At 42.0% G+C, this 25,714-nt stretch overlaps 1 protein-coding gene across 1 annotated transcript in view; it reads right to left on the reverse strand.

Annotated features, from left to right (window-relative positions):
* Nucleotides 1–4,645: 4,645 nt before the first annotated feature.
* The window catches only part of PDGFRB (platelet derived growth factor receptor beta), a 74,824-nt gene continuing 53,755 nt past the window's right edge, over nt 4,646–25,714 (reverse strand). The window contains exons 16-23 of the mRNA XM_051978693.1: nt 25,331–25,491; nt 24,717–24,835; nt 19,351–19,473; nt 14,706–14,817; nt 13,541–13,640; nt 13,304–13,409; nt 11,382–11,614; nt 4,646–10,637 (exon numbers count right to left, since the gene is read on the reverse strand). Of these exons, the coding sequence (XP_051834653.1) occupies nt 10,451–10,637; nt 11,382–11,614; nt 13,304–13,409; nt 13,541–13,640; nt 14,706–14,817; nt 19,351–19,473; nt 24,717–24,835; nt 25,331–25,491 (1,141 nt within the window). The 3' untranslated portion in view covers nt 4,646–10,450. The remainder of the gene's footprint in view (nt 10,638–11,381; nt 11,615–13,303; nt 13,410–13,540; nt 13,641–14,705; nt 14,818–19,350; nt 19,474–24,716; nt 24,836–25,330; nt 25,492–25,714) is intronic.

The raw sequence follows: 25,714 nt of genomic DNA on the forward strand, positions 1-25,714 counted from the left end.
ACTCCCTCACAATCAACCCTGTTCAACACCATCCCCAGGCCACTAACACAGTCAGTCTCTTTCTCTGTTTCTCCTTCAGCTCAAGGCTGAGCCCTAAGGAGATAAGAGGTTTTCAAATAACTTTATTTAACCATTTTTAGGAAGGAGATTGGAAAATGCAGAAGGTAGTGGAAAGAATGCAGGTGGAAGCACTGTACAATTTTGGATAGTGCACTGGACTTCCTTGAGCTAAAATTCCATTTGAGACACTAACTAGCCATGTAACTGAGCAAGTTGCCTAAGTTCTGTCATTCTGTGCCTCATTTTTTCTCATCCATAAAATGAGGGAGTTGGACTTAATGATTTCTAAGGTCTTCCAGCTCTATACAATCATCTATGATCCCGTGATTCTCTAGAACAGGAAGGCTCCTTAGACATAATGAGTCTGATCTCATTTTAGACATGAGGATACTGACATGTCTCCCAAGTGACTCAGGTAGTCTCTGGAGCCAATACTCTTTCCACTACTCAATGCTTCTCTCTGGGCTGGGAATTAGGTGCCTTCTAGCCCCAACTCACTCACTAAATCTCTGAACAATCTCGGCCATATCCCCTCCTGGAGAAAGGGGATTCCTCCTCTGTTTCCTCCTCTGAAAAATGAGTTAAGCTGTTTCTTTTTTTTTTTTCTCTGTTTTCTAAGTTTCTAGCTCTATATTGATGAACTATGATTTATGTAAGATTAATTACAACAACCTCAATGAAGAGAAGGATCTAGGATCATTCCTAACCTGGACCATCAGAACCAAAAGGCAGAGATGGATGAATTAATGGTCTGACATCACTGGGACTCATCAGGCCTAAGTCTCAGAGCTCCTATTAGGAGCAGCTGACATTGCAACAAAAGATCCTTCCTGAGGGGGTTGTGCTAAATTATCACTAAGGTCCCTTATCTCATTGAACATCTAGGATTCTAAACAGATTGATAATGAGTTTCCCTCTTTAACACAGAGAGGGACTTAGAGATGGAGAACCCAAGTGTCAACATACCTAATGTGCAGAGCCTTATTTTAAGCCCTTATTTGCTGTCCCCCATGATTAACATATTGTCTAAGAGGGACCCAGAAACAGTAGTCTCCCATTGGAAGGTTTGTCATGCAATTATCATCTTATCCACTCAGCTCTCCAAACATTGTCTAGGCTGCCCTTGCCCCCTGCTTCCCCTCTGGCTTTTCCTCTATCCCACTTCCCTTTTCTCATCCCTCTACCCTGTCCCTTCATTTGCCACATCCTCTCAATGACTCACATTTCAATGCCATCTTCTTTTCCAGGGCCCTATACCTGGAAAGTGAGTTGGCAGCAGTGAGTCAGAGAAGGTTCTTTATATATCTCCTTGTTCCTTCCTTCTGGAGCTAGAGCCTGCTCCATTCCCAGGATTTGGGATCTGTGTGACTGATCCCTTTAGAATCTCAGAATATTCCTGAAAGAGAAATGAGATTTCCTGGGGCTCCACAGGGAGACCCAAACCCAGGAACATGGGACCACTATAGGAAGGCCTCCCTGAAATAGCAGCACCAGGTATAATTCTCTCCAGATGCCTGGCCTAGGGGCAGAGCTGATCCTGCTTGAGATTCTAAGCAAACATTATAGGGTTAGTAGCTGAGTTATTTTCACTGATGGGAAGAAGAGAGGGAGAGACAATGTAGCTAGAAGGAAATCTGAACTAGAAGAAAATCTAAAAATTAGAATGTAAGTTCCTTGAGGGCAGGGACTCCCCCTACCCCCATTTTATCTTTGTATCCCCATAACTTAGCACAGTGCTTTGTTCAAAGTACAAGTAATAGTGCTTTTTGGATTGAATGGTCCCAGTACTATTTTACAGATGAGGAAATTGAGGTTCAGGGAAATTAAATGGCTTGCCCAAACTCATATGTATTGAAGGCAGGACTCTCTCTGAGATTGTATCTCCCCAGGTCTCTGAATTCCCAGAATACTGCTATTTTTATTATATCACACTCTCTCTCCTGTGTCCTAGACCTTCAGCATCCATATGAATAAATAATCATGTATTTAGAGTTATATATATGACGTACTTTTATAGGTGAGGAAATTAAGGCCTAGAATGATTGTGATTTGCCTAAAGCCACACATATAAGTGTTCAAGATAGGATTTGGACTCCAAGTCCCTTTTTAGAATTATTATACCTTTTATGAAAGGAACATTGTATTCCCAGATTCTCCTCTCCTCTACAACTTCTCCTTCTCCCTCCCCCCACCCCCCCCCAAAAAAAAACAACAAAAAAACATGGATAGGAGAGTTTTTCCCTAAAAGGTAGCAAAACTGATCCTGGAACTTGACTGGCTGGAGGGAGAAGGAGATGGCTGCTGCATGGGGCTTAAGTTACTCCCCTAAGCCCCCCTTTATTCAGCTTTCTGGTAGCATGTGACTTTATTGACATAGTTCCTGGTCATCTAAGGGCATAAAAAGTTCCAGTCATATAGGGTCCTATCTCTTTGGACTTGGAGGATATCCAAAGACTACAATTCTGTTGACCAGATGCATTTCCAAATGGAAAGGATCCCTTTCTCCCAAGTATCTTATTGAATATCTTTTCTATGTTTTGGTTAAGTAAACCTCCTTTTGTTAATTGTTGTTAATTTATAAATGCCCCATTTTGTCCCAACATTGGACCTGAACTAATAGGACGCTAGCCTGTATCAGATCTTCCCTAATACCTCTATACCCTTTTTCTGAAAAGGCCTTCAGTAGATTGTGACTCCAGAGTCACTGGACAAGTTTGGAGCCTGAGCCTCAAGCTGATCCATAAAGAATCCCCACTTCTGCTCCCTCCTGATTGCATGCTGCAGCCCCTACCCAACAGATGATACGGCATTGGTTTGCAAGCCTATTTTATGTGTGGGCTGGCCAGGGGCTCTGAGTAACCTGACTAGAAGAAAGAACACAGACATCCTCTGGTAACAACATATAGGTCTCGACAGCCCAAATCACCACCACTTCCCTCATTGAGATCCAGTGGTTATATCCAGGAATAATCATGACATATTGCAGTCCTGTTCTCCATGGACAAGGACCATCCCAGTGCCCACTTTAGGCATTGCCAAGGCCATGTTACCCAGATCCAATTGCCTTCTCACTCATGCAGACCCCCACATGGGACCCACTCTAATTTTGCTACCCTTCCCCTTTTTCCTCCCTGGCTTCTCTTCTATTCTACTTCCCTCTTCTTACTCCTTACCCCTTCCCTCCTGCGCGCACACACACACACACACACACACACACACACACATACACACATCCCCTTGCTGACTCACTCTTTAGCTCCTTCTTCTTTTCCAGGTTCTGAGGCTTCTCTCAGTCCCTCCAGTTCTGACTTTCAACCACAAAATCATGCAGGATGCCTTCCACCAGTTGCCTGTAGGGATTGCCCAATTCTTAGCCAAGCCTGGCTAGAGCGGTACTAAATAGTATAAGTCCAAACACATGGGGCATTGATGAATGCCAAGAACCTGCCATGAATATCCTGAAGGAGAAATCAGGAAGGAATCAAGGAAAGGCCCCCACTGATTGGAAGCTGGATAATATTCTAGCAAGAAAGGTGGGGAGAGGAGCAGCTCAGATGACCCATAGAACCACTTTTCTCAGCACCATCTGACAAGCTGCGATTGACAGGTTATCTCCATCCCTGGGTTGTATAGCATCTTTATCTCTGCTTCTTTGAATCTGTGGTTTCCTTTAAAATTCAACTTAAGTGACACTTTCTCCATAAAGCCTTCCTGATTGGCCAGAGTCCACCCCACAACTGTTAGTTTCCTCCCTGAATTTTCTTATATTTATTTGAGTATATATTTGGTATATATATACCCATTCATACTGCTCTAGGAACAATTCTTAGTTATAGCAAAAAAAAAAAAAAAAAGACAAAACTAATAATAAAAGGTAGTCCCTATCAAAATGCACATATCTTTTGAACCAACAGTGTTGGATAAGTTGGGCTTCTATCCCAAAGAGATCTTAAAGGAGAGAAAAGGACCCACATGTACAAGAATGTTTGTGGCAGCCCTCTTTGTAGTAGCAAGTAACTGGAAATTGAGTGGATGCCCATCAATTGGAGAATGGCTGAATAAGTTATAATATATGAATGTTATGGAATATTATTGCTTTATAAGAAATGATCAGCAGAATGAATTCAGAAAGGCCTGGAGAGACTTACATGAACTGTGAATATGAGTGAGGTGAGTAGAACCAGGAAATTATTGTATAGGGCAACAACAATATTATGTGACCATCAATTCTGATGGATGTGGCTTTTTTCAACAATGAGATGACTCAGAACAGTTCCAATGGCCTTATGATGAAGAGAGCCATCTACACCCAGAGAGAGGACTGTGGGAACAAGTATGGATTACAACAGGGTATTTTTACTATTTTCATTGTTGTTTGTGTTTTGTTTTCATTTTCATTTTTCCCCTTTTATATCAGATTTTTCTTGTGCAGCAAGATAATTGCATAAATATGTATAGAAGAATTGCATGTATTTAACAGATATTGGATTACTTGCCTGCTAAGGGAGAGGGTGAGGAGAAGAGAGGAAAAATATTTGAAACACAAGGTCTTGCAAGAGTGAATGTTGAAAATTATCCATGCATATGTTTTGAAAATAAAAAGCTTTAATTAAAAAAGAAAGGTAGCCCCATGTGGTAGAAAGCACACGAGGCCAAGCATGAACTAAGAATCTTGTGTTTGTGTCCTGAATCTGCCACTAGACAATGTTACTTTGTAAATTTGAGCAAATCATATTTCTTCACCGAGTTTTAGTCTCCTCCTAGGCAAAATGAATAGATTTGAGTAGATTGATTGTTCTTCACTCTTTTTGTTTATGATGGACCATTTTAACCCCTCTTCATCCCTGGTGAAGCTTCTCTGAATAATATATTTAATGCATAACATAAAATACAGAAGATTTCAAAGAAAATGAAATATAGAAATGGTTACCAATTTTTTTTTAAATTCATGAACTTGTACTAAAAGATCTGTAAGTTCTCTTCTAATTCCAATATTTGAACTGGTAAAATTTTCTCAAGTTTAACTGATACTACATATAATTATTTTATATAAAAGGTCCCTTCCAACTTTGTCATTCTCTGTTCCAAGATCCCTTTCAGTTTGGACATTCTATATTCTGAGTTTTCCAACTCTGTCTTTCCACTAAAATCCAGCTGTTTATTGTTTTCCTTTTTTAAAAAAAAAATCTCCAGGTAAGGAAGTGGAGACACCTTCAAAACCTTGAAGTTATCCTCAACTCTTCACCCTCTTGATCCTTCACATCCAATCTGTTGCCAAATTATGTTGCTTCTACCTCAGTAAAAGATTTCCTTCTTCTACTCACATGGTCACCACCCTATCACCTTTCATTTGAACCATTGCAGTGGCCTCCTAATTGACTTCCCTACCTCAAGTCTCTCCATTCTCCAACCTCTCCTCCACTACAATTGCCAAAGCGATTTTCCCTAAAGTGCTAGTCTGACCATGTCACTCTCCCGGTTTAAAAAATTGCAATAGCTCCCTATTGGGTTTAGAATCAAATTTAAACTTCTCTGTCATTTAAAGACTCTAATAACCCAGCCCAAAACTACATTTCAAGGTTTTTCATATATTACTCCCATCCTGAAACTGATGTTGTTGTCCAATTATGTCCAACTCTTTGTGACTTCTTTTGGGGTTTTCTTGGTAAAGATACTGGAATAATTTGCCATTTCCTCCTCCAACTCATATTGAAGATGAGGATTAACTGACTTGCCAGGGTCACACAGCTGCAAGTGTCTGAAGCCAGATTTGAATTCCTGGATGAATCTTCTTGACAACAAGTCTGGTATTCTATCACCTACCAGCCCTGAAATTCTATGGTTCCTTTAAACTGGCCTCCTCTCTCATCCTCACCCCTGATACTCCTTCCTCTGTGCTTTTCACAGACTATTTCCATCCTTGGAGTGCAGAACATCTTTACCTCTGCTTGTTTGAATCTGTGATTGCCTTCAACTCGGCTTAAGTGACACTTTCTCCATAAAGCCTTTCCTGACCTATCTACCCTACCCCACAAGTTTTATAATTACTTTATATTTATTTGAGTATATATTTTGCATATACTAGCATATGTTTATAATATAGCCCCCAACGAAACATAATATACATGAAGGTAGGAAATATTTCACATTTGTCTTTTGTGCTTCCAGCATCTAGCCCAGTATTGGCCCATAGCAGGCACTTAATAGAAGTTTATTGATGGAATTCAGACTTTTGCCTTAAAGTGTTTTGGATGGTTTTTTCTCCCTAGCGCTTTCATCCATGTTCTGAGATTATGGTTCCTGGCTTTTTGAAGTATGAGAACCCTTTACTGATGTCAAAAATGATAATACTTGTACTTTAAGAAAATATTTGTATAGGTATAGATCCCTTACAGAAATAACTACATGTCCCCTAAGGGTGTATAGCTCATGGATTGGGAACCAATGCTTTAAGGCTCCTTCCAGCTCTCATGTTCTATGGTCTGGGGCCCCTTCTACCTTTACTACACTAAGTTCTGGAATCCTGAGAGTTGTGCATTTTTATCATCTGTACTTCTCACCTGTGTGAGAAATTTTTTTGATCTGACCTCAGAGCATTCCTAAATTATAGTCTCTCTTTGAGAAGTGAGAAAACTGATGTTCAGAGAGGAGATGGGACTTGCCCAAGTTTGCCTTGCAAGTTAAAAGCAAAACAGGTCCAGAACCCAGTTCTTCAGCCTCCTTGCCCAGTACTGGTACAATCCATACAGGAGCCGATGCCTGGTAGATAGTCTGCCAATTGATGTTATTGGTGGGAGGAAAGGAGGGCCTAAAGGGTTCTGATGGGGAAGAAACAGCTTAGTCTGTCTCCAGAGGACTTAATGGACACAGTGCCTTCGAGATGTCCTACTGTATTTTCAGGAGGCAGCATTCCTGAAAGCAAAGTGGCTCTTAGATAGAGCAGAGTGGACAGAGTGTAGAACCTGAAGTTAGGAAGGCCTAAGGTCAAACTCTTCCTCAATATAGTTATTCGTTGTATGATCTTTGATAAGTCACTTGACTTCTGTCTGCCTCAGTTTTCTCAAATGTAAAATGGGAATAATAATAGCACCTACTTCCCTGGGTTGTTGAATGAGAGCAAAATGAGATAATATTTATAAAATGTTTAATGCAGTGACTGAAATATAGTGGGCACTTAACACATGCTTTTTTTTTTTTTTTTCTTTTCTTCCCTTTCTCTTCCACAACTGCCAAAAAAAACCTTCAAGGCAGGGCCCAGCAAGAAACAGCCAAATCAGAGGATCCAGAGCACCATGTTTAATATTAAAACCTTTCCTTTAAAAAAAATATATACAGATATGTAAAGTTGAGTGTGTAAAAAATAGTATCTCGGTTGTTTAAATGTGAGTTATTGTGAGTCTTAAGTATACACCTGTAAGCTAGCAGTGATGATATCTTTGGTACCTTGATGGCCTCCGATTTCTTTCCCTCCCAACCATGATTCTCATCGTGTCTTAAATACAAATTGACACAAAGTCGAGTTTCCCTGCAGGGGCCCAGGTATAGAACTGATAAACTCTGAGTGGGTTTGCTCAGGGCTGCTGAGCATCTGAAGGGGCTCCTCTGGAAGGTTGGTTTGGGTGGGAGTAGCCTGGAAAAAGGAGGAAGGGGAACTTCTATATGAATATGCCCATGTGTAGGTAGCTAAGTGAGCGATCTACATCCTCACATAACCTGTCACTGGCCCTACTCCCTGACCTCTGTCTGATCCACATCCAGAGGGCAATTGGATCTCTCCCCTGACTCCAATCTAGTCAGAGGGAATGCATCCTCTATTTAGGAAACTCTAGTTTTAAAAGTTCTCTTGGTCGAGATTTAGCATGGATGGAAGTGGGAGCAAGGGGGAGCACAGATGAACTGAGGGGATAGGAAATGGAATTCTCTGTGAGTCCAAGACAAGCAATACTGGGCCCAGCTCTGAGCTCCATGGGCAAGGGAGTGAGTCAGCCAGTCACCGCCCAGTGCTCTGGGCACTCCAGGCTGTCTCACAGTCAGATCCTTTAGCATTTGCCATGAGGGCCAGGGAAACCCTAACCCAATTACCCCAGCATTTCTACTATACTATAGTATATAGTATATTCACAGGGCTGGTGGAGGAGAGAGAATGGACAAACTGAATCTTGCTTCTCTCTGCTCATAGATTAAAAGACAAACAATGGACAAAGCAGGATCTCTGGACACATAATCCTCCTGAGCAGGTTAATGGAGGAGGGGAGGAAAGGGTCCAGAACAGGGCAGTCAGATGATCTTGAAACATATTTCCAATTTTGCAGTCCCAAGAGAAGCCTTGGCCAGGACAGGTTAGCCAAAGAGCAGACTCCAGAAGGCACAGAAGCAGACACAATCATGGATTTCCCCGAGCCCTACTTTCTGGTAATGTTCTATCTCTCCATAATAAGGCTGGATGAAGTTAAACCATCCTGGCTATAGGAGAGAGCATGTGCTTATCTGTCAAATGCCCTCAAAAGGGCCAGGTAGAGGGCATGCCCCCCATCTTTTGTTTTCATGGTATTGGTACTTTCCAAGCTCAGGACCCCCAGCTGGCCTGAGAGATGGGGAAGTCACAGTCTGTTCTTAGTGGCTAAAGGAAGGCGTAGGATGTTAGGAAAAAAGCCACAAAAGACAGTAGTTCCTAACTTCAACCTCAAATGTAACCTCTATTCCCTGTGAGAGGATAGAGACAATGGAGGACATCACCCAGTTACATGGGCAGAAGAACTAGGGGCAGGTGAAGAGGGAGCTACCTCACTGGATGAGAGGCTCTATCTCTGTCCAAGGATCTGGAGCAGATGTGGATGGGGGGGGAATCATTCAACATCATCTTGCATGAGAGCTGGATCAGTCCTCAGAGGCCATTGTACAGTGGAGGAAACTGAGGCACCAGGAAGCTAAGTGACTTACCCAAGATAAACCAGATAGTAAGCACCAGGGGGGTGTTGTAACCTTTAAGCAGGCATTCCCATCTTGACTTCCCAGAACCCAAGGTTTTCCCCAACTCCTAACTGGATGGAGGAGAGAACAGCCTCACAAAGTTGGCTTTGCTAAGGACCCCTTAGCTCAGTGATAAAGGAAACTGCCAAATCTGAGAACTGGCAAGGACTTCAGAAATCCAACCTCCCATCCCCTACAGAGGTCCTCTTTACAGCTTTTCTATTGGCTGGTCTTCCAGTTTATCTGCAGTGATCAGGAGATAAGGACCTCTGAGGGGAGACATTGTCTACTGTGAGACAGTTCTGATCATTAAGTCTTTCTTGAATTGAGCTCACATCTTCTTTCCTGAAATTTCCACCCCTCGATCCTGCTTTGGATCACCATCCCATGGTGATGGTGGAGGGCTAGGGTTGGACAGGGATGGACTAGGGTCATCAGAAGAAACAAGAGAAGCCCAAAGAGTAGGAAGACAACCCCCTTCTATAGACCCTCAGCCAAATGTCAAAGGAAAAACATAAAAGGCAGTGGCCAGTCCAGCTGGCACGGAGGCAGGAGGATTTGAGGGCAGGAGTTCAAGGCTGATTGTATGTTTCTAATGTACCTTTCTTCTCTTTCAGGGAGGAGAAATTTCTGACCAAGCCTCCAGGAAAGTTGAGACCCTGAAGATGACCTGATCCTTTGGAGTTGAGCCAAGGAGTTCACAGAATGACGTTCATACAAAAATCCCATGTCCTCTGCCCCTCTTGCTTCCACCAAAGTCTGGAGGACCCCTCCTCCTCCTCCCTTTCCACAATTTTCTTCTCCCCAAGAGGCAGGCAGAGACCTCAGCCACCCAGTGACTCAGGCAGAAGGCACAGTTGCTAGGAACCTAGTCAAGGCATGGCCAATATACAGCTCCATTGCTAGGTAAGTCTGAAAGCCAGAGGCTGGTGTGGTTAGGAGGGACAATCTCCTCAGCCTGTGGATGCCCGCACCTTCCTCTATATTCTAAGGCCTTTGTTCCAACACTGAGTAGCATTCACTAGTGCCCCTCCCCTGCTCCCTTAACAGGATTAAAAAATCCCCTAATTTACCCAGGGAATCACAGTCTCAGACAGAAACTGAGGGTGTTGAAATAGGGAGGGGCAGGGGACCAAGCAGCTACATTCAATGCCAGAGTCTCTGCAAAATGCCCCTTGCCTTGTCTTCCTAAGGGAAAACTCTTGGCTGGGAAAGAGCCCAGGGGGCTCCTCATGGAGGCAGATCAGTCCCTGCCACAGTTAGGCTAGAAATCATTGATCCTATAATGAAAAGGCCCGGCCATCATCTCCTTTCCTTGCCCAATAGGGATACCAGCATTCATCTGGGAAGGAGAATAAAGGAGAGTCCGTAGATCAGAGACAGGGGTGGGAGTGCCTGCTCTTCTCCTGGGTGGGCCCAGCTACAGGAAGCTATCCTCCACCTCCTGCTGCCCCAGGCCGGGGCTGGGCTCTGGCTCGGGCTCCAGCTGTGGCTCTGGCTTCCGCTCCAGCTCTGGCTCCTCTGGCTCCGGCTCTAGTTCTTCTTGAAGCTCCAGGGGACTATCACAGGAGATGGTGGATGACGTGTTGACTTCATTCAGGGTAGAGCTAGAAAGAAAGCCAGACTAGTGAAGAACCAGTGAAGGAAAGCAGGGAAGTGTGGTAGCTCTGGATTTGCCCTCCCCTGAAATGTTCCCACCTGTCAATACTCTTCTTAAAACGTGATACCCATACGATACTCCAGATGGAATCCACCAGGAATAGAGGACAGTGGGATGCCTTTGTGGAAGACCTTTTGCTTCTCTTCTAGCAGTTTAAAATCACATTAGCTGTAGGGAGTGCTATGCTCTCCCAAATGACTCATATTGCTCTTGAGGTTCTGGAACCCTTTCAGTCCTTTTTCATATGGACTAGTCTAGGCTTTTGTTATCTAGTCAGATTTTTGTTACTTTATATCTATCTATAGATACTATATATATATATATGTATATATATATATAGAGAGAGAGAGAGCTATAGATATATAGTATCTATATATAAATACTATAGATACTATACATATGTATATATATGCATATATATACATATGTATAGTATCTATTTATCTATCTATCTATATCTATATAGACAGAGAGCGAGAGAGTACAAGAAAGGATCATGTGCTTGAGAGTGTCTTAGAAAGCCAGGATGATTGCTGCCTAATGTCTGTTTCTTCCTGTCCCCGTCTATCATCTTCGTGGTGTCCCCTAGACAGGTCTCTCTGTCCATAGTGGAAACTCAAGACGGATAGACTACACTGAGGCTAAAAGTCCTTGAAGGAGACAATTGGCTAATAAGGAACGCTCAGCTTACCTGGCGAGACTGTGGGAACTCTCCAATGGGGCTGCCTCGGGTCCTTCAGGCTTAGGATCTGGCAGGGGGATGATGTAGTCATTGTCCCCTTCATTCTGCTGCACGGCGGTGTAGAGGACTGAGCTGGTGTCAAGGGGGCCCCTCGGGCCACCAAATGTAGGGAGCTGGGCTCGGGTGCGCAGAATGGCTGGGTGGTCGCTTCTCAGAAATTCTTCATCGACTTGCTGGTACTTCTGCTCCCACGGGGAATGAGGGGGGAAAGGGGGTAAGGTGAGTGAGATGGCATTGGCTGGAGCTCCAACAAGTTATGCTCTGAGATTGTTGTCTTCAACATTGCATGAGTTGTAATTCTGATAACTACATTTCAGAGCATCTCCATTTCTCTCCTATATCTCGTTTTATTTTATTTCAGAGCAGAGTCCAGACTTAGCCTAATTCCATAAGATTAGGGTCTCCAAAGTAGCCAGAGCTGGGGACTTATGACTTAAATTCCTGCCTCCACTATGGCAGGGCCTCCCTTTCTATGAAATGGAAGCAAAAGGGGGTCGGGGGTCGGAAGAGCTTCATTAATCTTGCTGAAGAGACTGTCTGATCCAGGCTGCTTCCCCACTGTGCTGAGCATTGGATCTCATACCCATTTTGCCTCTATCTACACAATTACTTAATGAAGCCAAGGGGGAAATGTCCTCCCAACTCATTTGTAGAGACACAGAATCAATCACAGGATATCAGAGCTAGAAAGGACTTTTATCTACATCCTCCAGTCCCCAGCTTTTTAAACTGTAGTTTCTGACCCCATGTGGGGTTTTGTAATTGAATGCAGGGATCAAGAAATTATGATCTGTTCACAGCAAATGTTAGATTTATATATCTATTTTATATACTTATATACCTGGAGTCATAAAAAAATTTCTTGGGCAAAAAGGGATTGTGCATGGAAGAAGTTTAAGAAGCTGGGCATTCTCTTTTCACAAAGGAGGAAAATAAGACTTTAGAAGGAGAAGTGAATCTGTTACGTTCTCAAGGACGAACCAGACTTACTGGAATTACTAACCTAATTAAAGGCTTATGGGGTATTTAGGAGGTACAGAGCTGGGGAGGCTGTCTTAGGCAATGATACATGTAGGAAGGGATAAGCAAGACAATCAAGCCAGGTGCTGCTCACAATGAGAGGGCATAGGAGCCCAAAAGTTTCCCTTGGGCTGCCCAACCTGAAAAGGAAGGGGCTGCTTCTTACCTGCTTTTCCAGTTTCCTTTTCTCCTGAATTATTCTTTTATCTTTCCTTTTAAGTTCCATTCCAATTGACTCATGATCTCTTTCTATCTCTTGTCAAACTATTCTCCCTGTTTTGCCCATATGTACTCTCTCCTCAACTTTATTTTTCACACTTCTTGTCTTTTTCTCTGTCTAGCTCAGTTCCAAGGCCACCTCCCAAAGCTTTCCTAATTCAATAAACATTTATGAAGTGTCTACTATGCACCAGACATTGTGGCCCTCCCAGTTGTTAATGTCCTTTCTCTCCTCAAATTGCCTTGTGCTTAATTAGCTTTTATTTCATCCACCACTAAGTTCCTTGAGGGCAAAGATAGTTTTGTTTTTAAAATTTGCATCACTGATGTCCAGAATGTTGTCTTGCACATAGATAGCAGCTTAATGAATACTGACCTGAACTATACTATGAAAAAGAAGTGATAACATTTAGTTCAGGAGTTAGGTTGGACTGTCTGATATAGGAACTCAAGGCAAAAATAGATCTGTAGCTCCTTCCAGCTTTATCGATCCTTATTTAAAGACATAAAAGCCTTGTTTGGGTATGAGACAGCCCTCTTCTGGGAAGCCTTCTTCACATTCCCATCTCAAGCTGAAAATGTTCTCCCCTCTTCTGAAAGTATAAATAACAAGGCCATTGGCCACAATTTACCTTCTTGTAGCCCTCCCCCAGAAGGCCCTCCATCAGAATGACCAACTGAGAGAAGGAGGGTCGAATTTCAAATTTCTCCTCCCAACACTTCTGCATGATTTCATAGCTGAGGAGGAAAGAAGAGAGTATGAGGGAAAATCCATAATCTGCATCTCCCCTTAGATCAAAAGCTGGTGTCAGAAATGGAGGTATGCAGGCAGGCAGGGAGGGAGTTGGACATCCTTAGATCACACTCACATCTCTTCGGAGGCATGAGTGGGCTTGGCCATGCGGTAGCCACGCTTGATGGCATTGTAGAACTGCTCATTCATGGGCAACTCTGGATAAGGGGTGCCACCTGTCAGAGACACAAAGAATCACAGAATCTTAGATGGGCAGGGTATCAGAGCTGGAAAGAACCTTAGAGCTCTTCTAATGAATTGAACTGTAAAGCAGACTTGGATGATTTTCTAGAACAGTCGTGAGGAATGTCCCTCTGTATAAGGCTGTATAAGGCGTATGATATTATTTGCTAAGGCAACTGCAGGTGATGATGAGCTGAAAGCTAGGCACTACAACCTCATACAACTTGGGTTCTACAAGTTGATAATTGTTTATGGTCACAAATGACATTATAAATATCCAAATGGCCCTTGGCAGAAAAAAAAAAAAGGTTCCTCATCCCTGATTTAGGACAATCCCTTTATTTCATAGATGGAAAAATTGAGACCCAGAGAGACTGGGGGATTTGAAAGGGGTCACACAAATAATAAATGCCAAGACCGTTAGTAATTAAAGAGCAGTAGAATCACAACAGGAGGACATCTACTCCAATCCAATCCAATAATAGAATATTCTCTATACTCTCTACAATGCTCAGTCTTTGCATCAATATAGCTTAATAATTAATGAAGTAACCTATTCCATTGCTGATCAGTCAGGAAATTTCCTTCACCCTGACCTGAAATCACCTCTCTGGGACTTCCTCTCACTGGTTCTCATTTTGTCTTCTGGGGGTTACTACCAAAAATCTAATCTCTTCCACATGACAGCTGTTTGGGTATTAGAAAAAACAGTGTCAAGTTCCTTCAGAACTCTCTTTTCTTCAAATTAATGGTGTAGAAAGTACTTTCTTCTCTGGAACAGGTTAAGAGAAAATATGTCTCATAATCCCCTCCCCTCCAAGATCCTGAATAAATGTGTCCCTTTCAGAAAGTGGGAGGAGATTAGAGATGTGGAAACAAGTATGCACTGGGGAACATGGGATGGCAATAAGGGAGTTCAGGGTAGTCTCCTCCAAAAAAAGGTCAGACATCTCTCCCGTCAAGGAGAGCTAAAATCCCTTTCCCTTTTGGTAGAGGTACAGCAAAGGAAAAATCACAAAGGACATTCCAGAGAAGTGATGGGCAGGCAGATCCCATACCCAGGGTGAAGATCTCCCAGAGGAGGATGCCGAAGGACCACACATCACTCAGAGTGGTGTATAGGCTGTTGAAGATGCTTTCTGGAGCCATCCACTTCAAGGGCAGGAAAGTCTAGGAGACAAGAGATCCAGTTAATATCAAGATGGCTCTACCACAAATCTGTATTACACCCAACAGAAGGCTGAGAGACACTGATTTTATGGAGATTTTTCTTCATCTTCATTGAAGCTAAGTACAGTTTCTTACCCTGTAAACCAAAAACCTAAGAAAGAGGTGCTGAATATTTTCAGACAGAATAATTATTGTTCATAAATTCATAGATCTACACCTGGAAAGGACTCTCAGAAATCATCTTGTTCAATCTCCTCATTGTACGGAGGGGGTAACTGAGGTTCAAAGAGGCAGACAGGCTTTATAGATCATATGAATGACACTGGTAACTCGTAGAGTAGGATTCCAACTTGTATCTCTTGACTCCAAATCCAGAGCTCTTTCCACTGCATTTTATAGTCTTCCACCCATGTAGAAAGTGACAGCTCATAATCACTCTTAGACATGAAGACATTTTTCAAAGCTAGACAACTCTAACCCTGAAGTCTCAGCTAATTCAGGGATTAAAAGGCTTCTAGTGGACTGAGAACCTTGGGTTTGACATCAACACAGAATCAATTTCTGGAAGTTACTGTCCTTCCTCTCAGACCCTTTTCCAGGCTGCCAGACAAATGACTAGATACTATCTCAGGGACTCTTTTCTGAGGTTTCTAAAAGTAGAGAGACCTCCTTCCTGGGAGCAGCCCCTTCTTGGTTTACAGACTTAAAATTTCCCATCCTCCTCCTAGAACAAGTCATGGAACCCAAAACACCATTCCCCAAAGGCGGGGGGGGGGGGAGGAGAAGGGGCTTACAAAGATCTCCAGGGAATGCTTGGTTGCCCTCATGCTTTGTATATGTCAAGTATATGCTTCTATATGTGCTGTTGTCTCTCCTGATAAGAGATCTGAGACTGTATCTTTTTTGCTTTTGAAACCCCAGAACTTAGCACAATGCTGGCACATAGCACGAAATTAATGTTTGTTGGCAGCATTCCCAGTATTGAGCTACCAAGTGAAATCTCCTTGAGACTATAGATAGTTCTGTGCCCTGATTTCAGATTTGGGAGACCCTAGGAAATCTTTCTCTGCCCCAGCACCTCATGGGGGTATCCTTCAGGGGGGGATAAGGAGAGCTATTTTCAGGCCACATTCTAATGTTGCCTCTTTGCGGAGATGGCCACCATGGAAAGAAAAGTTAAGGGGTTTGATGTTAGGGATAGGGTTCTTCACTCAAGATTGGAGCATGATGTAAGGGATCAGAATCTGACCTCTGCTGTCACTGTAATTACAGAGCCGATTAGGAGTCAGGAACATGAGTTCAAATCCTGTTTCAGGCACTTATTAACTGTGTGACTCAGCACAGGGTTACCTTTCTGTGTGTGTGTATGTAACGTCTCTCAGATTTAGTTTCCTGATCTATTAAAAAAAAAAAGGCTAATAATAGCACCTATCTTCAAAGTTGTTGTAAATAGCAAATGAAATATTATATATATATATATATGTATATATATATATATATATATACACATATATATGATATATACACACACACAAATTAATTTGCAAACTTTAAAGAACAATTGAAATGGCATTTTTCTTATTGTTGTTGTTATCATTATCACTCTCATCTCCCCCTGCCCCCCATGAGGTTTCCGTGAAACAGCACCAGAAACCCAGATGTTGGTAGGAGGCAGATTCCCTTAAGCAACTCAGTGCTGAAATTAGCCTGGTCTGGAAGATTGCAAAGGACTGAAGTTTCATTTCCTGTTGGGAGACAATGGTAAACCCCATCCTGAAGACTGATGGGAAAAGTCCCAGGCTAGACAGCTGGGGCTTGTGGTTCAAGATGGTGGTAGTGGTTAGGGATGGAGGTGGGGCAGGGTCCTGTTCTAGTCTTGCTCCCTGTGGGACCCCTAGAGAGGAAATCTACTTCAGAGCATAGGGAGAACCACACAGGCTCACCAGTGACAAATTTATGGCATGGGGGTTGGGGGTTGGGGAGGGGCTACTGAAGGACCATATTTAACTAAATTAAATATCTCTCTGAGTTGCCTCCATGCCACCTGTCACAGAGCAGTGGGTGGGCACAGACCTGTGCCCCTATTTGTAAGGAATACAATTGGTTGGAGAAAATTGTGTGTGTCTATTACAGAAGTCACTCTACATTGTCTAGGAGCTTTGTGGTGATGGAGGGAAGAAAGTAACTCTCTGATGGTGGGGAAAGGTGGCAGGGGGCAGGGACTTATAACTGTGACTCATTTGAACTTGGGGCAGAAATGGAGCTTTTGCAAAGGTGAAAAACAAATCGTATTCTCCCCTCCTTTTTACTCTTTCCTCCTTCTCTCCCTTCCCTCAGCAGAAAGCGTGTCCTCAAATACTATCAATAAGGTGGATATATGGATGAAGTGGCTGGGCTTGGGCCTGAAGAACCCCTCTGACCTGCTGGAGGAGGGAGGAAATTCAGCACTAGCTATTATTCTTTCCTGTTTTAACTAATTTATTGTATTTGTAAATGCTGAACTCTATTGTTTTAAGTACCGAAAGTCAAATGTCACCAGAGTCCTCTAAACTTTTCTACCGTCTTACAAAGGTCTGATCATCTCATCCTAGTTAGGCTCTGAGGAAAACCCAGAAAAGGTATCAGTTTAAAGTTGAAAAGGAACAGAGTGTTAGATTAAACAGGTGAGGCTTAGAAAAGGATAAATCAGGTCTTTTAATCTCTTTTCCTTTCCTTTCTTTCTATATTCTTTCTTCCTTCCTTTCTCCCTCCCTCCTTCCCTCCTCATCTCTTTCTCTCTTTTCCCCCCTTCCTTCCTATCTTCCTTTCTTCCCTCCTTCCTTCCTTTCTTCCTTCATTCCTTTTCCTTCCTTCCTTCCTTCCTTTCTCTTTCTTTCTTTCTTTCTCTCCTTTCCCTTTTTCTCTCTCTCTTTCTGTCTGTCTGTCTGGCTTTCTCCTTTAAAAGTCCTCTATATGCTTCAGGAACTATGAGGAAACAAACCAGATTTTTGATTTGAGACTTCATGGCAGCAGTCATTGAAAAGGACCAGAACAAGATTGGAAGTGAATGGAAAATGATCGAATGATTTAGAATTGCCACTGATCTTAGCAAACATCTAGTTCCTCATTTGACAGAGAAAGAAACTGAGGCTCATAAAGAGGAAATTAATTATTTAAAATTATTCAGGTAGCATCATAGGATCATTGAACCAATCAGGGGTCCTTAATTGGTGATTTTTAAGATAGATGGATAGATAAATAGATAGATGATAGATGATAGATAGATGATTTCTTTTGTAATTTTCTGTGTTTTATTTTACAACATTTAAAAATATTTTTCTGAGAAGGACTCCATAGACTTTACCGATATGTGAAAGTGTCCAGGACACAGAAAAGGTCAAAAACTCTTATTAGAGAGTGATATCGGATCTCAGAGACCATCTACTCCAACTTTCTTCATTTTATTGATGAGAAAACTGGAGCCTGAGGTGCGAGTGGGATGGGGAAGACAGAGATTAAGTGACTTGCCTAGGATCATACAGCGACTGGGCCAATGTTTTTTTCCTCCTGCCCAGAAAGCCGCTGTGATTTCCATGGACAGACTAAGGGTATTTTAGGATAAGATCTTCATGTTCTATAGCTCATGAGTTCTGAATTTTGCAGATTTCTATATTTTCCCTTCTTTCCCTTAGCTTTTTTGGAAACTCCACCCTTTGCTTCTGATGACTCAGGGGAAAGAGGCCAAGAATGGAGTAGTAACAGCTGCAGGGAGATGTAGAGGGAGCCTTCGCCCCACCCTCCACTGTGTAGGGAGGCAAGCCACTCAGTAGGAAAGTCAGGAAATAAAGAGAAGAAAATTTAAGGTCAAACTTGATTGGTGCTCTACTATAAGAAAGCTCATCCCTTTCCTGCCTGGAATTTAAATTTATTAGCAGACATTGATGGAAGCTTGTATACATTATCCCGCTTGAAATCCCACATCATTATGAGGGAAGCAAGGCAGATATTACCTCCATTTATTAACACCATTAGTTTCAACCAGGAGCCCAAACAAATGTCCACATGTCCAGAAACCTCCATTACTGCAGGTGGAAGAGACTGACCCAACACTCTGATTACCATTTTCATCTCTCCCTGCCCTACCTCCCCTACTTTGGACATTGGTCCTGAAACACTGGGCTTAGAAGAGCTTTCACTTCTTGTGTGGAACCAGCCCTCCACTTCACTTGTGGGCTATCTCTATTCCATGCCATGAAAGTACACCCCACTCCCTTTCCAGTTCCCTTCGATCTGTTGTCATCATCGATTAAAATGTAAGCTCCTTGAGAGTAAAGATTACCTTCTGAGTCCAGTGTGTGTGGGAAATTAATAAATGTTTATTAAATGTTCTCTCTCTTCTTCCCTCTCTTTCTCCTTTCCCTATTTCTCTCTGTCTGCTTCCCTGTCTGTTTCTGTCTCTATCTCCATCTATCTGCCTCTCTCTGTCTCTGTCTGTCTGTCTGTCTGTCTCTCTCTCTCAAAGCCCTCTGGGATAAGAATGGAGAAGTTACTCACACTGCCTTTGGAGATGTAGTTGGAGTCACGCATGATGTCCCGGGCCAGGCCAAAGTCACAGATCTTGACAAGTTTACCCTCACAGATGAGCACATTCCTGGCTGCCAGGTCTCGATGGACACACTGCCAGGTTTAAGGAGTCAGGTTTAAGCCAGATTTGGAAACTAGGCTATAGCCTAGAATAGTAAACTGGAGTGGTGTCAGTCAATTAGTCAACAAGTATTTAATAGCATATTCAATGAATCAGAGACTGTGCTAAGCACTAGGGATACAAACCAAGTGAAAATAAATTCCCTGCCTTCAAGAAGTTTACATTCTAGCCATAAGAGATGAAAGTAAAAAATAAAAGGGAGATTCTGGGGTGCTGGGCTTTAGGCACACCTGAAATGGTTAAAAACTATTTCCTTTTACAGACTAGACCAGGGACAGGAACTTGTAGGGAATGATGTCATCTATACTCCATTACTCATTGGGCAAGTTGCTTCCCTTTTCTGGGTCTTGGTTTCCTCATATGTAAAGTGAGTAAGGTAGGACACAATCTCTAATCTTCCAACTATAAATTCTATTATCCAATGTTGGAATCTTTACAAACTGCTAACTCATTAGAATTGATAGATTATCGATCTGATCTTACAAGAAGATGTTTTGGGCCAGAACCTGAAACAAGGTACTAAGTAGAACTAATTGGTACAATGCTTGTGTTCACATCTTTACTCATTGGAGTTCACACATTTGGGAGATTTCAGGGTTTAGTATCCGAATTCACACCTTCCCTGACTGCTCAAAAAAGGAGTGAAAACACCATAAAAAGAAGGTGGTCACACCCTCCCTGACATCTCAGAAGGGAAATGAAAACACCAAAGGAAATGGGAAATCAAATCAGATTAGCGGGTTTCTGAAGGGGTTCACTTGAAACAGGTACACATAAATCCATCAATATGGGTCAGAACTTGAAACAGATATACATGGTATACATAAATCCATCAATATGGGAGGCATTACACATAATTTACATACTAGTAGTAATGTAACAAATAATATGAATCAACATGAGAATTTTTACATGTCCATAAGTCCTAGAAATAGTCCAAAAGGAATCCATTGTCCATTAGTTTATGTGCAAGGAATCTAATAGTTCCTGTAGATTTTAAAGTTCTTTTAACAGTCTCATTGTCTATAATCTCTGAAGTACTACAATAGTCTCATCAACAATTTTTCATCTCAAGGAATCCAATGATTCTTGCTGGTTTTTCAAGAACTAAAATAGTCTCATCTTGTGTTAGCAGCTAAGGTTACACCCAGAGAGACTTTAGAAATTCAGGACTCTGATGTCATTAATCAACAGAAAAGCAATCAGGATTACAGTTGGGGAGAATACAGATTTTTTAACCCAACTGGGCAGTATCCAGTGCAAACAGTTCCAATGTAATTGACAGATGATAAGGAGAAAATCCCAAAAGTGGTAAATAGAAGGGAATTAGATAGGCTAACTGCTGGGGGGGGGGGAAGAATTTGCTTATATCTCTGCAGGTGGAGAAGGAGTCAGATGGGTGCCATCAAGCCATATTTGCCTTGTCCATCGCAGAGAGATGAAGCAGATCCTTGAAGAAGACCCAAGAAATATCGGGTGGTTCTGTTGCTGATTGTCCTTACCATTGAAAGAGTGTGGCAGTTATAGCATTTGACTCATGGACATAGAAAATTGTTGGACTTGAAAACCCTCAGGAATCATTGGATTCTCTGAGACATGATAAGATTGTTGTAGGACTTGAAAACCCTCAGGAATCATTGGATTCTCTGAGACATGATAAGATTGTTGTAGAGCTTAAAAACCCTCAGGAATCATTGGATTCTCTGAGACATGATAAGATTGTTGTAGAGCTTGAAAACCCTCACGAATCATTGGATTCTTTGACATAAGATTTGAAAGCCCTCAGGAATCATTGGATTCTCTGAGACATAAGACTTGAAAGCCCTCAGGAATCATTGGATTCTCTGAGACATAAGATTGTTATAAGACTTGAAAGCCCTCAGGAATCATTGGATTTTCTAAAAAATGATAAGACTGTTACAGGACTTCAAAATCTGCTGGGATCATTGGATTCCCTAAGACATAAAAAGACTTTTGCATGACTTCAAAAACTTGGGGGGATCATTGGATTCCCTGACATGTGAAGCAATGGACAATAGATTGGTTTTGAACTATCTCTTGGCTGCTGAAGAAGGCATATGCGTGACTGCTGTTTACATACTCTCCTTCTAGGACTTCTGGCAATCTTTTACAACACCATGTTGATTTATATTATTTGTTATGCCTTTAATTGCATGTACAATTCATGTTTGTTACACCACATCAAGCCTGCACTGGCTGTGGGGAGAGTCATCACTAATAGCCTCTATGTTATTGCTATGTGCTTGTATAATACCTCCCATGCTGATGGGTTTGTGCAGACCTGTTTCTAATAAGACCCTTCGGCCCAGAAACCCACTAGCAACCCCAACTTCCCTTTGGTGCTTTTCATCTCCCTTCCTGAGATGTCAGGGAGGGCATGATTATCTCCTTTTTAATGCTTTCATCTCCCTTGCTGAGAAGTCAGGGGGATCGTGATCACCTCCTTTTCAGTGCTTTCACCTCCTTTCCTGAGAAGTCAGGGAGGGTGTGATCACCTCCTCTTGGGGGCTCTGACCTCCCTGAGGAGTCAGGGATGGCATGACCACCTGTGTTCTAAAACAAAAGAAAGCAGGAGATGTAATGGGCTAAAGCTCGAGTTGATGCACTGAGGTCCCAAGCATGTGAAGCTAAATAGTAATTAGACCATCTTTATTAATATATATACTTGGAGAAAGAATGGCCCCCACCCACCCTTTGTGCAAGTCCTGATGTGTTGTATAGGAAATAACGATTTTGGTGGAGGCAGGGGAGTGGAAAGGGAAGCAGAAAGAGAGACTGCTGGCTGGTTTCTTGACACAGCTGCTCACATTGCTATCCCAACCCCCCTTCACCTCTGATCCACTAGCAATCCCCTTTCACCTCTGCTAGCTGGCTTCCTGTCACAGCTGCCCATATTGCTATCACAATCCCCCTTCATCTCAAAAAGAATAAAGATTGAAGATTTTTCCCTCAACCTGAATTCCTGACTTGGACTGATTTTAAATACGCGTCATCACAATCCTAAGTAGCAACTTCTCTCCTGACAATTAGACTTAGAAAAGATCTTAGAAATGATGTAGCCCAGCCCCCCATTTTGAGATGAAAAAATTGTGACCCTCACAACAATTCTGGATGGTGAGATTCAGAGCCTCTGCTTCCCAAGGTTACTGAGGTAGTAATAAGTAGAATTATGATTTGAATCTAGCTCACCTTACTTCATATCCTTTGCTATTATACCCACTACACCACAGAGCTATCTTTCTAGCATAGCTACTCTTTAGTCCATCCTTCAACTCTGTGCTCCCTTCCTCCCTGCTTCCTTTGCTCCAACCGGTTTGACACCCCTTACTAACCCTATGAAGATACTATTCTCTGAAACCTCTGGGCTTATATCCATATTGTTCTGTTCTTCTGGGACATCTCTCTATCTCATTTATACCTATTCTACCTAGGCTTCTACTGAGGAAAAACTCCCCTAATTGAGATGCAGCAAGGTGAAGACAAATAGAGGTGGAGAATCAGGAGACCTGAATTGGGTTGCAGGCTTATTACCTGCATGACATTGGGCAAGTACTTAAACTTTTTGAATATTAGTTTCCTTATCTGTAAATTAGGAATAACTCTTTTAAAATATTACCTTATTCACAGTGTATCTGTTGGGTTAGAGAGATAGAGAGAAAGAGAGACAGACAGACAGACAGAGAGACAGAGAGAGAGAGACAGAGAGAATGAATAGCTTTGTAAATTTAAGGCACCATATATAAGTACTTTGTAAATTTTAGAGTACTATATAAGAAATTAGAATTACTCCAGTTCACACTAGTTTCTCTTTCATCTAAAGTTCTATAGCACTTCTAATATGTATTTATATATTTAGGAGGAAGGAAGGAAGGAAGGAAGGAAGGAGAGAAGGAAGGAAAGAAGGAAGGAAAGAAAGAAAGAATTTGTTGTTGTTGTGGCAATTGGGGTTAAGTGACTTGCCCAGTGTCATACAGCTAGAAAATGTCAAATGTCTGAGGCCAGATTTGAATTCAGGTCCTACTGACTTGAGGACTGGTGTTCTAGCCGCTGTGTCACCTGTCCCAGATTTTTGTTTTGTTTGTTTGTTTTTAAATTTTTAAATTTTTATTTATTTTAAAATTATTTTTAAAATTACAAAAAATTTAATTTTTAAACATTGATTTACTATGTATCAGGTACTGTGATAAGAGCTTTACAAATATTATCTATTTGATCTGCATAAGCTGAGGAAATTATTCCCATTTTACAGTTGAGGAAGCTGAGGCAGACAAGGGTTAACTGATTAGCCTAGAGTAAAACAACCAGTAAGTGTCTGAGCCAGGATTTGAACTCTGGTCTTCCTGACTCTAGGCCCAGTGCTCTATCCATTGTGCCACTTAGCTATCATTTAATCATATGTTTCCTGTTAAAAGTTCCCCACTTAGATTGTAAGACACTTCAGAGTAATGATTGTGGATCTTATATCTCTTTTACCTAATGTTTATGATAGATGTCTAGGCACACAATAGTTGCTTAATTCCTAATTGTTGATTGATTGATTGGTGGACAGCCTTTGGGCTGTCTCTCAGGGCAAGGGCAGAAGGGCAGTAACCGAAGCCCAGGATGGTAAAGTACCTTGCCCAATATTCCAAAGCATCAGTATTAAGCATTATAAGTGGGATCTGAACTCAGCCAGGTGATACAGTGGATAAAACAGCAGGCCAGGAGTCAGGAAAACTCATCTTCATGAATGCAAATCTAGCCTCAGATACTTACTAGCTGTGTGACCCTGGGCAAGTCACTTAGCCCATCATCTGTCAAATGACTTGGAGAAGGAAATGGCAAACCAGTATCTTTGCCAAGAAAATCCCAAATGGAGTCACAACTGAGTAAAACAATTGAACAACAATAAAACATAATAGTCTATGATAAAATGACTAATGACTTGGAGTTCTAGGGTCAGGAAAGCTTCCTACTTCCATGCTTAGTTTTTCATACTGAGTTGATAGAATGTAAGCTCCTTGAGGGCAGGAACAGGTTTTTTTTTTTTTTTTCCTTTGTAAACCCAATGCTCTATACAGTGTCAAAATTGACATTTGATAAATGCTTGTTGACTGATAGAGTGTATAAAACACTTTTTTAATTATTATTTAAAAGCTCAATGTAAATGTCAGCTATTCCTATTTCCTTCCCAAACCCAATCCACAATACATACATTCTTGGAAGCCAGGAACTCCATGCCATTGGCCACCTGGTAACTGAAGCCCACCAGGTCCATGTAACTGAGGATAGGGGAATCGTTGATCAGGGTGGCTCTGTAGGATCTCTCAGGAACTGGAGGGTAAAGGAAGGGAGAGCATGCACAGTGTTCAGTGGTTTTCATTGCAAAACTGCTCAGATGTCTTCTAGCATTGGGACCGTATGAGCTGACTTGATCTCCCCCTAGTGTCTCTCTAAGGGAAAGACAGAGAATCCATGGCCAGTAATGACCATGAAGGATAATTCATTTCCTTGACTTAAGACAAGACTACAACCCCCTGGGCCACTAGAATTGATCTTTCAAAACTCTTAAAAAAAAAAAAAAAAAAAAAAAGAATTCTGCCTTCTTTTTTGGCATTCGTCTTAAAGTTCAATTACCTGAAATGTCAGGAAGTTTTTATTGATAACTAAACTAAATGCCTCTTGCTTCAACCTGAGCTGAACATCCTCACTTCATCCTTCGCTTCCCTTTGCCCTCACCTTGCAGCTGGATCTTCACCCAAAGAAACTAAAAGCTCCCTTCCCACTTTCCCTGTCCCAGGAGGCTTAGGTTGCTCCTTCTTTACCTACCAGACGGTGCGAAGCTATCATAGGGCGAGCTGTAGTTGGAGGATTCAATATCCACATACATGATCTCCCCCTTCATGCCCAGCATCGGGACATAGTCCACACAGTCATCCTTCCTCATGTCCATGTAGCCTCCATCGCTCTCCCCCGATAATGATGTTTGTCTGGGAGCCGGGAGACACACAGACAGACCAGTGATTCCAAAGAATGAAAATTAGAATTGGAACTTTTGATTGCTAAGGGCCTGTCCAGATCTCATATTCTATGTTCTTTTGCTTAAAGAACCCTCTATTTTATGTTCTAAACCCATTTTCAATTGCAGAATTTTTTTATTGTTGTTCTAACTTTTTTTTTCATCTTTAGTGTTCTATGTTCATATGTTCTGGC

The sequence above is a fragment of the Antechinus flavipes genome, chromosome 2 (genome assembly GCF_016432865.1).
Source record: "Antechinus flavipes isolate AdamAnt ecotype Samford, QLD, Australia chromosome 2, AdamAnt_v2, whole genome shotgun sequence".
Lineage (NCBI taxonomy): Eukaryota > Metazoa > Chordata > Mammalia > Dasyuromorphia > Dasyuridae > Antechinus > Antechinus flavipes.